Below are 15,716 nucleotides of genomic sequence, written 5' to 3'. Positions count from 1 at the left end.
CATGAGCTAAATATGACCACTTTGATAATTTAAAAAAGCATCTCAGCTTCTAATTCACCCTGTGGGAACTGCTTTGCCATTGACTGGGATAGGCGTGTAAACAGGGAGAATGGAAGGGTGTTTCCCTTTTCTAGAAAGAATTAAGGTTTGCCAGTAGAGGGCGCTGGCACTACAGTGTAGCAGGCAGGAGCGGCTCCGGGCTGCGCGCTCAGTGGGGTGTCTCTGGTGCTTTTTGCAGGGCTCAGTGGGATGTTTGCCCGGCTTTGCTCCGTCCTCCTCTTTACAGTCAGCTCCCCTCATTGCATTCACGCCTGCTCTTCATTTTCTAACCGGACCTAGTCTCATAGACTATATAATTTCCCACGGATCCCAATGCCCTGGCTCCCGTTTCTACTGGCCACTTCTGTGCGCTTGGGAGTTTTGGAGACTCCGTTTCTGCTGTCTGTGTCTGTTAACGAGTTTTCGTAGCTGAGATACTTTGTCTTCTTTATGGACTGACTCTCTGCTATGGCCACTGAGCCTCCCAGCCTGAATACTTCCTTCCGCCCCCTGCCCTTCATGCGGCCTCTCTTCTGCTTCCCAACAGCACAGCTGTAGCTTACCCCCCACCGCTTCACCCCTCCCCCTCCCTTCTCTTTAGCTCCTCCTACAATGTTTGCTTAGTCTTCTGGCTCCGTCTTAAAAGATTCGACAGTCCGTCACCTCCAGTGGTAGCCCCAGTAACAAACGGAAAAGAGAAACCCGTCCCAGCATCTTTCTGATCTGGTGTAGCAGGGAAGAAACACAGTCACTTACGCTTGTCACACCTGGGCCCCCTGTATGCAGACAGGCACTCACAAGTTCCGTCACCATTGATCCCTCTGTTGCACACACCATGGACACAACTGCACACTGTCGGCAGAAAATGAGGGTCGGTCATCATCTGACAGGGATGCACCTAAAGATCCTGGAAGGGTAGCAGCCCTTCCTAGACTCTCTCTCTCTCTCTCTCTCTCTCTCTCTCTCTCTCTGTCTCTGTCTCTCTCTGTCTTTGTCTGTCTCTGTCTCTGTCTCTCTCTCTCTTTCTCTCTCTCTGCAGAGAAAACTCCCAGAGAACCTAGTTTAAATCCTGGCTTTATTTTTCTTTTATCTGAGTTGGGATTTCCAGTGTGTAAGGTAGACAAGGGCTCCTAGGCTAATTGAACATGAAATAAGGAAATGGACCTAGAGCTTGCTTGGCATCATCATGGGCACTGGGGTTTCTGTTTCCTACAGAGCTGTTTGCTATACCTTTGGGTAGCCTGACAGCAGAATTGACTTAGTGTCTTTGTATGAAGAGGAGAGCCGCCCCCCCCCCCCAGGCTGTCCGTGTGGGTGGCTGATATCTCTGTAAGCAAATCTTGTATATTGAAGGCAGTGCACCGAGTAGAAATGTAACCCAACAGGGCTCAGAAAGACTATGCCCTGGTTTCTGCTCAAAATAGATGGCTTCTCAGCTCAGTGCCAGGTCATGGATGATACATATAATTTCATATTATATGTGTCATCCATGTCATCATATAAATGGTCAGCGCTCCCGCACCCAGCCGGTGGCTCGTCTGTTACACAGTTCACTATCAAGCCAGCCAGCAGTGGAAGTCAAGACTCCCACAAAGCACAGAGTCTGAGGTTTCTGTTGCCGCTGTAACGAACCGTCCTGAAGAGGAGCCAGACAAGGCCCCAAAACATTCGATGGTTCCGGAGGACAAAATGTCCTATTAGATTAAAATCAAAGTCGCAGTAAGGCTGTTCTAGAATAACCCCATGTTTCTAGATTCGTGACCCTTTTCTCCGCTTTCACGTGAAGTACCAAGTTCTTCTCGCACTGCTATCTCTATGGTTACCTCCTCCACCCATGCTGGACCCACCTGGGTGATCAGAGCAATCTTTTCATGTCAAGTCAACTGGTTAGCAGCCCTGATGCCGCCCACAGCCAGATTGCCCTCTGTCGTGTAATTTAACACACTCACAGGTTCCATGGCTCTTTGGACGATGGGGGTGGGGTCATTGTTCCACCTACCTTATGTTTGATGCATGTGGGTACATTTCATATAAGCTCAGATAAGTCCCTATTACTAAGAGGTACTCATTTAAAACCAAAATATCAGAAACTCATGAGTTACTAAGTTTAAAGCGTTCTAAATACATAAAACATCACCAGACACTTGGTGTTCTTTGCACATGCCCTCCCTGGACATCCTGTTCATTGCCTCTCTGGCCCTGGCCCTGTTCAGGTCCTTTCTGGGAGTCATCTAGACTGTTGTTGTGGTGCTGTGGTGTAACAGTGTGGTAACACGGTCTCCGGTTTGTTGCCAGCCTGGCCACTGTTGTATTTTACACATTTGATGTCCCTTCCATCTTTGCAATGTAGCCAGTAAACTCAGAATACTGTAGTCGTCAGGTTTCCCTCCTCAAGGAGCTCATGGAACAGTGGTGGAAGGAAACAGCCAATCACGGCACAGTGTGATAAGGGTTGCCACCCAACACACCAATGGGAGCTGGCCAGGAAGACCACTCCAGGGGGAAAGAGTAGGTCCATCCTGAACTCACTCACCCCTCATCCTTCACACGCACCCCGTATGTCCCGCACTTGTGTACCCTGTGTATCCTCATGTATCTGTGTGTCCTGCACTCATGCACACAGTGTGTCCTCATGCATCCTGTGTGTCCTCATGCACACAGTGTGTCCTCATGCATCCTGTGTGTCCTCATGCACACAGTGTGTCCTCATGCACCTGTGTGTCTTCATGCACCTATGTGTCCTCATGTACCTGTGTGTCCTGTACTCACACAGTGTGTCCTCATGCACAGTGTGTCCTCATGTATCCTGTGTGTCTTCATGCACCTGTGTGTCCTGCACTCATGCACCTAGTGTGTCCTCATGAACCTGTGTTTCTTGCACTCATGCACACAGTGTGTCCTCATGTATCCTGTGTGTCTTGCACTCATGCACACAGTGTGTCCTCATGCACCTGTGTATCCTACACTCATGCACACACTGTGTCCTCATGCACCTGTGTGTCCTGTACTCACATACACAATGTGTCCTCATGTACAGTGTGTCCTCATGTATCCTGTGTGTCTTCATGTACCTGTGTGTTCTGCACTCATGCACCTAGTGTGTCCTCATGAACCTGTGTTTCTTGCACTCATGCACACAGTGTGTCCTCATGCATCCTGTGTGTCCTGCACTCATGCACACAGTGTGTCCTCATGCACTTGTGTGTCCTGCACTCATGCACCTAGTGTGTCCTCATGAACCTGTGTTTCCTGCACTCATGCACCTAGTGTGTCCTCATGCATTCTGTGTGTCCTGCACTCATGCACACAGTGTGTCCTCATGCACTTGTGTGTCCTGCACTCATGCACATAGTATGTCCTCATGCACCTGTGTGTCCTACACTCATGCACCTAGTGTGTCCTCATGCACCTATGTGTCCTACACTCATGCACACAGTGTGTCCTCATGCACCTGTGTGTCCGGCACTCATGCACACAGTGTGTCCTCATGCACCTGTGTGTGCTGCACTCGTGCACACTGTATGCTGGTTTCTCTACATCCCTTTGGTGTGGCAGGTGGGGTTCTCCTCATCCTTTAAGGACAGTTCACTTCTATGGTGACATCCCAGGAATCCCAAAGCAGACCCTTGCTCCTTGGCTCCAGCAGGGATGGAGAAAAATGTTAAACGGGGTCGACTCTGCCAACACCTTACGTCTGAACTTTAAGTTTGCGGGACGAGTTGTCCAGTGTGAGCTGCCTTGTTACATCGGCCCTAAAAAGTTAACATGCTGACTTATCTTCATGGAGTCATTTCTTTTCTTGTTAAAGTTTGCCTCTGAGGTATGTCCCTTTCTCTCCTTGCCCAAGGCTGGACCCGCGCTGGCCTTTACTGGTCACTTGGATTTGTCAAGGCCATTCTTAGGTCCTGGTTGTCTTTTTTTTTTTCCCGAGTTAGCAAAGCATTTCAGTGCCTACTGATGGCTTCAGCATTTGGAAGAGGCGAGCTCTAGCGAAGACTCAGGTTGAGTAAAGACCGACTGGAGTGAGTTGGGGTCTTGACAAAAAGGATTCTTACGTAGAATTTAATAGAAAGGATGCCAGTCAATTCAATTAAACAATATTCACCCAGTTTCTACCCAGCAGCAGGCACGCAGCATGCAAACGCAAGCGACTAGTAATAATATCTCATTTCAAGGAGGTCACAAAGCAGCAGAGAAGCCAGACCCTTGGGACAAGGTGACGACTAGTGTTCCGTATTTCCACGCACCCAGCGGAAGATGGTGGTGACGTGGGGGTGGGGTCTAGCGGGAAGACTGAATGGTCCCACATGCTAGCAAGCACTGTACTTGTTAAGATTATTCTCCCAGCCCTGTGCCGGGAGCCCCAACAGCTTTGGCATCAGCCTCCTGTGGTGTCCTGTCTCTCTGCACTGGGTTAACTGGCAGGCACAGGCAGCCTCTGAAGCCTGTGACACTGCCAAGAAAGTGTCCTTGGGAAGGAGAGAAGCAAGGGGCCAAGGGGTTCCCAGCTGGTCACCTAAAGCCCTTGGTGGGCAGTGTGAATTGGTCTTGGCACACCTCTAGAGAAATGTGAAACTTGGGTGGTGCGTGACTTTTAAAGTAGTTAAAACCTTGGCCATTTCAGCCACAGGGATGGTGGATGGCCCCCCGTGACATGGCCAGAGCATCTCTCTCTCTCCCGTGTCCTTATGGAATCCTGTAAAATCCATCATGATCATTAATCGTATTTCCAGCTCCTTGGGAACAGGGACCTCACTGATCATGCAGAGATGCTCATTACCTGTTTAGTGTCAAATGCAGAGTGCATGCTCACCAGGGTTCAGACACCTCAGTTAAATCCTCTGCTTCTATAATAGTCACACAGCCTAGTGCTCCCCCCTGTTAGTTCAGCAAGGCCTACTGGGGATTTGAGATTGTGGGTGGGAAACTCTTTTGTACCCTGCCAGGCACAGTAGGGTGTCGCCAACAATACACGGATGTGGGTTGATTTAGGGGGTTATACAGAGAAAGTGGGTTTTGCATTGAGCTTTCCACAAGAACAAGACACTGAGTAGCTCTGGCCCTGGCTGGCAGCAAAGATGAAGGCACTGGCTGGCTGACAAAGCTCTGTATCATCTCTGACCTATAAACAGCCTGGTAAGGGAGCATCCTGGCGGCAGGGAAATGTCAGCATTAAAAATAGATGACACCAGGCTGCAGAGATGGCTCAGCGGTTAAGAGCACTGTCTGCTGGAGGTCCTGAGTTCAATTCCCAGCAACCACATGGTGGCTCACAAGCAACTGTAATGGGATCTGACGCCCTCTTCTGGTGAGTCTGAAGGCGGCTACTGTGTACTCACATTAAATCAATCAATCAATCAATCAATCAATCAATCAATCAATTAATCAATCTTAAAAGAAAAAAGATGACACCCAATATAGCTGTGCCAGGAGTGCTGCCTGCTTGCTGGACAGCACTGCAGTGGGCGAGACAAGGCCAGCATCCAGGGGCCATCTGGCTGGAAGAGTTTGAGTCCTTGGGTCTTGCCCATGGAGAATGACCAGTGGCAATGATTTGCTTATTCCTTTGCCCACTCAATGTGTGCTTCCACAGACACACCAAGATCCTGGCTGTGTTGTCACCCCGTGGAAGTAGATAACAGTCCTGTTTAATGAGGAAGGCTAGCTACCCTAAGTCACACAGTATTTGAAGTTGGTTCAAGTCTCAGGCCAGTCTGAATTCACTAGCTGCTCTCTTATCCATGCTGTATGAAGATTATCCATGATGTGTGGAGATATTCTGTCCAATATGAGACTCACCGGCCACCTTTGGCTATTTCTACTTAAATTCAGTAGTGAACTAAAATTTGAAATTTAGTTCCTCAGACGTTTTAGCTTCATTTCAGGAGCTCAAGGGCCCACATGTGGCTTGTGGATACTAGGCTGGGTGCATATGGAAAATATCACAGGAAGTTCTATTGAAATCTAGAACTTGAAGAACTTTCCCCTGGGTCTCGTTTTAGGCTTAATTCTCTTAACAAGTTAGAGTTTGGGGTCAGCAGGATGGCTCGGCAGGTTAAGGTGCTTGAGGCCAAGCCTGGGTTCTATCCCCAGAAGGAAAGAACAGACCTCAGCAGTTTGTCCTCTGACCTCCACATATGTACTGTGGCATGCACACACATAAGTGTGTACACACACACACACATACACACACACACTAAATTTAAAAAATGTAATAAGAGTAAATAATACGTTTTATTCATTTAAATAAATACATGTATAAATTTTCATTTACTAAAAACAATTGGGGTCCAAGCCATCTTCATCTGCTCGGCCTTTGCTTTGTCTGTGACACAAACAGGAAGCACATCCCTTTTCACTTGGAAATGTTTGGGATTTCCGCCATGCCTGTGTTTATCGGCCCCCAGTGTTCAGTACTACGGAGGTTATGTGGTTTACCTCCATCCTAGCTTTTCATTCCCACACAAGCTCTCAGCTTTTCCGGGCTGCTGGGTGCCTGCTTCTTCCCTTCCCGAGTCAGTGTTTGTCTAGTTTATACAGTTTAATGTCTAGTTGATCGTGGTAGGGAAGGAGCCACGCAGAAGGTTATACAAATGTGTCATTTCTAGTCAGTGGGTTAAAGTTTAGCTGCTATCCTTTAAAGCAGTGTAAGCATTAAAAAAAAAAAAACACGTGGAATACCAAGACATGGTTTCAACTCGTGTCTGGTAGTGCTTCTGTGGAATAGTCTTTGTGGAGCCAAGCGTGGAGGAACATTAAGGATCAGGAGAAACTAGTGATGGGAATATCAACGGCAGCCTAACATCATCAGAGGCTGTCTCGGGAGGCACGCCCTAGAGATGCTTGTATAGGTAAGACATGCACAGACAACATGTTTTACACATTTATCTAGCTGTTGCAGTTAGCAACCCTGGAGCAAGAGCTCTGTCAGGGTCTAAGCCTTGGCTCTAACCCTTTTATCTGTTACCTCATAAACCTGTGCTTCTGGGTCAGGAGAGTGGGGTCATTCACTCATTCACACATGCATTTGTTCATCTGGCTAACCATGGCTGCACTTCCCAGGCAGTCAAGTCTATACAAGTTACTAAAGAGAAAATACACCGAACTCTTGTCTTCAACAACCCCATGGGTGGAACTTGAGAATATCATCCTGAATGAGGCAGCCCAGTCCTCAAAAGGGCATGCATGGTATGTACTCACTGATAAGTGGATATTAGTCATAAAATACAGAATACCCATGACACTAATATAATGTGGTACATCTAATATAAGAGAACACTATTTAGTTATTAAAAGACATTATGAATTTGCAGGCAAATGGATGGTTTGCTTAAGAATAGCATCCTGAGTGAGGTAACTCAGACCCCAAAGGACATGCATGCTATGTACTCACTGATAAGTGGATATTAGCCATAAAATGCAGAATACCCATGCTACACCCCACAGACCCAAAGAAGCTAAACAAGAAGGAAGACCCAAGTAAGGATGCTTGAATCTCACTCATCAGAGGCAGATGGAGAGAGGGAACTGGGTGGGAGAGGGGATGAGGAAAGGAATGGAGGATTCAGGATCAGATGAGGGGAAGGACAGGAGAGAAGGCTACATGACCATGAGAATGAGTGGAAATCTGCAATTGATGGAGGTGAGGAGGTGGGGGGCATCTTCAGGATTTAACAGAGACATGGGATAGAGGAGGCACCCAAGAACCAATGAGGGTGACCTTAACTGTGACTCACAGCCTTGGGGATATGGAATCTGAAGCGGCCACCTCCTGTTGCCAGGCAGGAACTTCAGCAGAGCAATTGGGATGCCAATCCACCCATAAAACTTTTGACTCAAAATTTATGCTGTCTAGAAGAAATACAGGGACGGCGATGGAGCAGAGACTGAGGGAATGACCAACCAATGACCGGCCCAACTTGAGACCCATCCCATGGGCAAACACCAATCCCTGACACTATTAATGATATTCTGTTATGTGTGCAGACAGGAGTCTAGCATGGCTGTCCTCTGAGAGAGTCCACCTAGCGCTCACTCAGATGGATGTAGACACCCACAGCCAAACAGTGAATGGAGCTTGGGGACTTTTTTGGAAGAGTTGGGAGCATTGCAGGCCCTGAAAGGGGTAGGAACTCTACAGGAAGTTAAACAGAATCAACTAACCTGTACCCTTGGGGCTATTAGGGACTGAGCCACCATCCAAAGAACACATACGGGCTGGACCTAGGCCTTCCCATACATATGTAGCAGATGTAAATCTTGGTCTTCATGTGGGTCCTGGACAATTGGAGCCGGGGCTATCCCAAAAGTTGTTACTTGTCTGTGGGATATGTTCTAGCTGGGCTGCCTTGTCTGGCTTTAGTGGGTGAGGATGTGGCTAACCCCACAGAATTGATGTGCCAGGGTGGGGGAATTCCAAGGCGGGGTCCCCACCTACTCAGAGGAGAAGGGGGAGGGGGATGGGGAAGGATTGTGGGAGAGTGACCAGGAGGAGGGGCGGTAAGCCAGATGTGAAGTGAATAAGTAAAAACAAAACAACCACAACAGAACAATCCATGGATCAGAACGAGGATGCCTCTGTCTGCTGTAGGTGAAATGTATTACAAAACATGGCAAAGAACTTATGGGGCTGAATGTCTATATGTGTTTATAGACTTTCTTGAAAACCAAAACCAAAACCAAAACCATTTGCTAGATGTCCCATATAGCCCGGCTATACCTCTCCCAGGCATCGTCCCAAAGGACTCCATGTCCTGCCGCAGAGACACTTGCATATCTGTGTTTACTGCAGCTCTACTCTCTGTAGCGAGGATGTGGAACCAACCTAGCAGTCCATCAACATGGGTGGATAGAGAAAATGTGGCACATACACACTTTCTGCCCCCAAACTGAGTCGCACCAACCTTCTCTCTCACTAAAGCTCCAGGTTCATGTTCTTTGTTACAGCCACAGAAAGCTAAGACACAAATCCATACATTTCTGGAGGCTAGAAATCTAAAACCACTGTTAAGAATCAAAGTAACCATCTCTGGAGATTCCTAAACCCTCCCGATGCTTTAAGTGAACAAAAATCAGACTCACCTGCTGAACAGTTGGGCCCAAAAACGTTGTCAGCAGCACAGGTTTCACAGGCTGTCCCACGAAACCCTGCCTGCAAGACACGGGTGGATGATGTCAGACCCAAGGTCACCCCAGGTGACTCCTATGCTATCCAGAAAGCCTCTGGGCACCTCAGTGGCCATCTGGCCAGTATTTGCTTCTCAAATATGTCTTTCCTCTGGGACTTTCTCTCCTGAGGCCCTTGAAGTCTTCATGTATGTCATAATACACACACATGAATTTTGTTTAAAACATGAGTTTTAAAAATTTTATTTAATTAAAATTTTAAAAATATATCTTGACCACAGTTTTCTTCCCTCCAGTCCTCCCAGTCCCTAACCTCCCAGTCCTCCCAGTCCCTAACCTCCCAGTCCTCCCTGTCCCTAACCTCCCAGTCCTCCCAGTCTCTAACCTCCCCTCTTCCACAGATCCACTGCTTCTCAGTTTCCCTTAAGAAAAGAACAGGCCTTCCCAGTGTTATCAACCAAACATGGCTTAACAAGATACAGTAAGACTAGGCGTAAACCCTCATATCCAGGCTGGATGAGGCAAACAGTAGGAGGAAAAGGGTCCCAAGAGCAGGCTAAAGAGTCAGAGACACCCCCACCTCCACTTTTAGTGATTCCACAAAAACACCAAGGTAGTTTTTTTCCCCCCTTTGGCTAATGTTCCAGAGCCCGATAGAGAGCTGTCTGTTGACCCAATGCTATAAACAGACAATAAGAGCCCACAGACCCACTGTAGTTTCACCGAAGGATGAAACAAAACCACTTCCAGTTCCGTTCTGAAGGCAGCTGAACTCAATTCCTACCAGAAGGACCTGTGTTTAAAATTCTACAGTTTGAAATAGACAAGAATCCCTTGTGTTAGATAAAGAATTTCTTCAATGGCCACATGCCCTTGGTTGGTCCAGGGTGGGGAGCAGAGCCCCAAAGGTGGTCTAGTAGTCTAGTAGTAGAGATGATTACTAACAACAGCAAGAAGTGACAACTTTATACCCTTATATGTCATCATAAGATAGCTTTAGATATGTGACCCCATTTTATGTCTTTTTAAAAAAGACTTATTTATTATATGTAAGTACACTATAACTATCTTCAGACATACCAGAAAAGGGAGTCAGATCTCATTACTGATGGTTGTGAGCCACCATGTGGTTGCTGGGATTTGAACTCAGGACCTTTGGAAGAGCAGTCAGTGCTCTTAACCACTGAGCCATCTCTCCAGCTCCTATTTTATGTCTTTAAAGAGGGTTATTCCATAGAGCTGTCTTCAGGTTTTACCAGTGGGTATAAGAGTGAGAGATGATCTTGTTGCACATGGAGAATTCATCTTTCAACACTGTTACTCTTAGAGGCTTCTCTTTGTCAGTGGTTTGTAATTATGATAAATCAGCAGGTGGGACGGGGAGGCAGCACTTCCGGGAGGAGCAGTTCTCTGAACTTACCCGGCAGGAGCAGCTTCCGGTTCCTTCCATGCCTTCGTCACAAATGCCCCTCCCATTGCACGGTGTCCTTGCTCCTCCTGGGCACTCTGGAACGATCAAACAGACCAGATTAATCCATTCCTTCTAGATGGAGCAAATGCATGCTACAAGATGCAGCCAGCCACTTAGCATGTTAGTTGCCAGAGACGAAAATCAGTCGAAGGCCCTATGGGTCTGACCACAAGCTGGAGGCCAGCCTGGGCTACCCAGTGAGTTCAAGGCCATCATGAGTTTATAACAAGACCCTGTCTTGAAAAACTAAGGTCAGGAGGAGTAGCTTTTTGCTAGAGCACTTGCAGGGGTTGGGGGAATTGCAGGGGCACTGGGATTTGAACTTGGGCGCAGCAAGGGTGTGGCTTATGAGGTGCATTGGGTTGGCGATTTGACCCATTCCATGATGTACTTATTTTTTTTAAATTTTATTTTAATTATTTGTAAGTGCCTCGCTGAATGACTGTAAGGATGCCGGATCCCCTGGATCTGGAGCCGTAGACAGATGTGAGCTGCCATGTGGGTGCTAGGAGTCGAACCCACATCCTCCAGAAGAGCAGCCAGTGCCCTTAACCACTGAGCCATCTCTCTAGTCCCCCATGATGTGCCTAAGGCGAGCAAACGGAAGTCAGATTTCACCCAGAGCTGCTTGCAAACAAGTATGCATTTTGCACTTCTGTTGAACTAGAGCTGTGACCCATCTTCACTAGAGGATTTTCCATTCAGTCAACAAACTACCATAAATTACTGCATACATAGTGAGACAGAGGGGCATTTATCTAGGAACCCAGTTGGGACAATGTCCCAACCAGTCAGAATTTAAAATGGTAGCAAGTGACAGAAGTTTAAGGTATGACTACCCTGAGGATGAATTCCCTTTCCTGTTATGTATTGCTTGGTCTTCCTTTGTGTGTGTGTGTAAGCTATGTTGTCATGGGCTTAATGTTAAGTGGGTGAGTTTTCACTATCTACCTTCAGACTTCAAGGTACATTTGGTTAAGATCCTGGTGTGTTCTTCTAAGGAGTTGCTATAAAAGGCTGACCTTTGCCCCTGGCTTCCTTTCTGTGGGTCTCCCTGCTCTTGTGGATCGTGGACCAAAACAGCCCCCAAGGGCAGTGTGGGCAGAGATGGCTACCGGGGTTTGGAAACCCTGTGAGTGCATAGGGTGAATGACCACACCCGGACCAGCTATCAGGAGGCAGATCAACTTTACTTAGGGTGATTCAAGGCTTATAGAGTTTGTGGGAAGTGAGGGTCGTCGGAACACCCAGGATGGGCAAAGATCATTGGCTGGGGGCTTAGGACACCGGATGTCTCATTAGCATGGGGAAGAATTTCAGGAATATCAGGTGCTAGCAGAACGGGTTTTATCAGGGGAAAGGAAATTGATCCTGTAATCTAATTGAGGTTACATGATTCCTCAGGTAGAGGTGTATATCAGGGCTTAGAATTCCCCAGACAAAATCAGAGAAGGAGAAGCCCTGCTAATGAAGGGAGTCTCCATTACATGCTAAGCCCCTAAAGATTATCTGGTCAGTGGTAGACTTAGACCTTAGTCAGCGGGTTTCCCACACCTATCTCTCTCTGAGAGCTCTATGCCTCAACTCCAGATCTGTCAGCGAAATAAGCTTCTCTTCTTTATAAAGTTAGGCGCCTCAGGTGCTTTGTTATAGAAACAAACCAAGTGGATACCCGGGGCAGGGCGTAACTATTCAGACCATAGAAGCATTTCTTAGATGAGGTGACTTCTAAGCACAGAGGAAGGCTGTTCTCTGAATGACACTGGTGGTTCTCTCAGTCTGTTGGTCCCTTAAGAAATAGCTGGCAATTTGTAGATGCACTGGGGATGAGGCATGACTTGTCCAATGTGCAGCATTTTTTCCTCTGACCCCTCCTATTCAAAATATAAGTGGCTGACATATTTGCATTTTTTGTTGGTTTTTTTTTTTTTTTTTTTTTAAGATAGATAGAGACTTGCTGTGTACCTCTGGTTGTCCCAGAACTCATTATGTAGCCCGGGCTAGCCTTGGATTTTAGAAGGTTGCATTAAAGGTGTGCACATTTGGAATCTAGGCTTCCTACCATAGTGGCAAAGCCAGTCTTCAAAGATTGGCAGATGCTCTGGAGATCTGTTTTGTTCTGTATGTGACTGTGATGGACCCTCATCAAGCAACCGGACAGGCACAGGATCAACACACGGATGACAGGGGTGTTTGCAAGGTGAGGGGACAAGAAGCCACCCTATTCATGGCTATGTTGATAGTCAGTCACTTTTGAAAACAAGGTGTTGGTATGAAAACTTCTCAAATGGAACACAAAAGGTGTGTTCAATTGCATTTGAATCGCTGGTCGAGCTTTGCGGCCGTGTACCTTTCTTCCCTCGGCATAGCCCTGTCTGTCTCTGAGATTCAGTTTCGTGCCATCACGTTAGCTGGGTGCTCCTGGGGCTGGAAAGCTAAGTGGCACTAAATCCAAGTTCCTACAACTCTGGGAAAATATTGTGACATTTTCTTTCCTTAGGATTGGCCTGGTAACGGTTAATGACACTCAGGGAAAAAAATGAGGAAAGGGAAAAAAATGAATGAGAGGGGAGCACACACACCTGTCTCTGTGGGGAGGAGAGGGTTGGGTGTCAGCCTGAGGCGGGCTCAACCCTATAAGCCAGCTGAGGAGGACTTGTAGGAAGCCTGGTGCCCACAGCTCCCACTACTGGATACTTGAAAAATTTATTCCAAACAGCCTGATTTTGAGAGGACAGTTTGGTTTACATCTGGCCTCAATGGACAGGGATGGCCAGATTATAAATGGAGAGTTTTGCTAAAGCTTTTAACCTTTGCCCTGAAGGAGAGCAGCTGACAGGGAAGATGGAGGGGACAGGGAGAGAGAGGGCAGAGATTTATTAAGCCAGGAAAGCCTGTGTGTGTCTGTGTGTATGCATCGGACACTTTGTAAATTACATAAATCCCCTCCTAGTCTGGGATAAGCCTATGTCCCCCCAAAACAACTAAGATAGAACTAAGGATGCAAGAGATTCATCAGAGGCAAAGCCTGCAAGGAAAACTTAATGCACGCATAGTGCCTGGTGAGGTGCTTGCCTCCAAGCTTAAGGACCTCTGTTTGACTCCCAGAACCAGCATGGTGGAGGGAGAGAACTGATTCCTGCAAGTTGTTCTCTGAGCCTCACATTCTCACTGTGGCACACAACACACACACACACACACACACACACACACCAAAATAAAATTTACAATATTTGAATTCAGTTAAAACTAACGAGGCATATATAGTGAAGAGAAAAACTGGTTAATTAAACTCAGCGGAGAGGACACACGTGTCACGCGGAGACTGAAAAAATTATAATTCTATTCCATATATTCAGGAGGGCAGCAAGGAAGAGTGCATTAGGGTGAGATGCACATAAAACCCAAGCTGGAAGTTTACTTGTGGAAGCATTTGAGTCGAAACACACTGCACCCGATTTATGGCTGCCCGGACACTGACAAATGTTCAGTCTACAGGCAAACAGTACAGACACAAAGAAGATTCTGGATATACTATGAGAACATGAGTGAGCTTTGTGACAACGTCAAGGGGGAAGGAGAAAAGACGTTGAAATTTAGAGTCAGCATTTCCCAAACCTGACAGAGATGCTGAACGTCCAGTTCCCAGCATGCAAAGAGTCGGGAAGAAAGGTAACAGCGATGGAAATCGCACACCGCCACACACTTAAAACCGATGACAAGAACATCTCACAGGCAGGCAAAGCCAACACATAGTGATAAGAGAGTCCAGTTACCATGACGACAGCTCCCTGGTTGGACTCTGTTCCACCTAGAGGACAGTGGCTCGTTTATCTTTAAGAGAACAGAAATGATCTGGAATACCACCTAAAACAATATATGTCAAGAATAATGACATAATGAAGATTTTTTTCAGCTATATGAAAGCTGAAAGGGAAATGTAATTGGCCAGGAAGAAGCAAAGAGAGGACAGAGATCCAGAGACAGACAAAGGAATGGAAAATGTCATCATTGTTAGGAGCTTAAAAAATGGCTGGTTAAGGCCAAGCTTCTGGTGTTGCATAGGTGGCTTATAGCACAGTGTAGTAAAGTGCCGGAACTAGATCAGCAGGCCTGCGATCTAGTCTCCCCCACCCCAGTCTTTTTTAAGAACAAAAGAAACATTTTCCAAGAGAGGTGATATTTGGGGATCTGTTTAGGCTCAGGGTTTCTAAAACAACTCTTCACAAATTTGGAGAGACTGAAATCATATTAAGATTGCTTTCTGATCACAATGGGATTCAAAGATGTATAGAGGCAAGAAAGCACCTATGAAATCCTAACATAATGTTCTGGTAGACATCAACAAACAGACCTGTATGGAATGGCAAAGTTACTGGAGTAACCAAAATGGCATTGACAGTGTCTGAGTCGGAGGATACGCACTACTCAGTTTCCATAAGTCAGGAGAGTGACAGAGAGTAATTTTACCCCTTAGCCAGATAATCGGTGTAGCACTGTCGTGGGGAAGGGCCAGACATGCCCCTCTGAGTCCAGAAAAGCGGCACACGTATGGTTAACTGTTTTCTAGACTCCCCCCAAAGCAGCACAACAAACTGAGAATCTTTTGAAGGAATGCTGCTGGAGCTGGATGTGATAGCTCTTGTGTCAGGAGTAGATTTAGTAGGATCAGGAGTTCCAGGTGATTCTCAGCTACAAGCTGAGTTTGAGGCCAGCCTTGGTTACACGATATCCTGTACATGTAGGCAGGCATGTACGCACACACACACACACACACACACACACACACACTTGGAGTCAACAAACCAAAAAACAACATCTCCCACAAAGGTTGCTGAAATTATTGGAAATTAGCCTTGATCCATATCTTTGCCCAGACATAAAGACTAACATGACCTAAATTTAAAACCTAAAACTGTGAAGCTCCTAGAAGAAATCCTGTGCAATGCTAGGTGAGCCAAAGATTCCTAGGCTTGATGCAAGGAACACTATTTGTAGAAGAAAAACCTTTCCCCTGGCCTCGCCTGGCAAAGGCGTTGTTTAGAGGGCACAGAGGAAGACATGGACCATGAGGAAGTGT

The 15,716-nt window shown here is 46.8% G+C and overlaps 1 protein-coding gene across 1 annotated transcript in view; it reads right to left on the bottom strand.

Annotated features, from left to right (window-relative positions):
- Positions 1-15,716, bottom strand: part of Stab2 (stabilin 2) — a 181,219-nt gene that overhangs the window by 144,976 nt on the left and 20,527 nt on the right. Inside the window, exons 4-6 of the mRNA XM_052165556.1 lie at positions 10,586-10,671; positions 9,121-9,190; positions 796-891 (exon numbers count right to left, since the gene is read on the bottom strand). Of these exons, the coding sequence (XP_052021516.1) occupies positions 796-891; positions 9,121-9,190; positions 10,586-10,671 (252 nt within the window). The remainder of the gene's footprint in view (positions 1-795; positions 892-9,120; positions 9,191-10,585; positions 10,672-15,716) is intronic.

This window comes from Apodemus sylvaticus, chromosome 20 (genome assembly GCF_947179515.1).
Source record: "Apodemus sylvaticus chromosome 20, mApoSyl1.1, whole genome shotgun sequence".
NCBI classification, from domain to species: domain Eukaryota; kingdom Metazoa; phylum Chordata; class Mammalia; order Rodentia; family Muridae; genus Apodemus; species Apodemus sylvaticus.
Note: the sequence above shows the minus strand (reverse complement) of the source record. Positions and strands in the feature narration are given on the sequence as shown.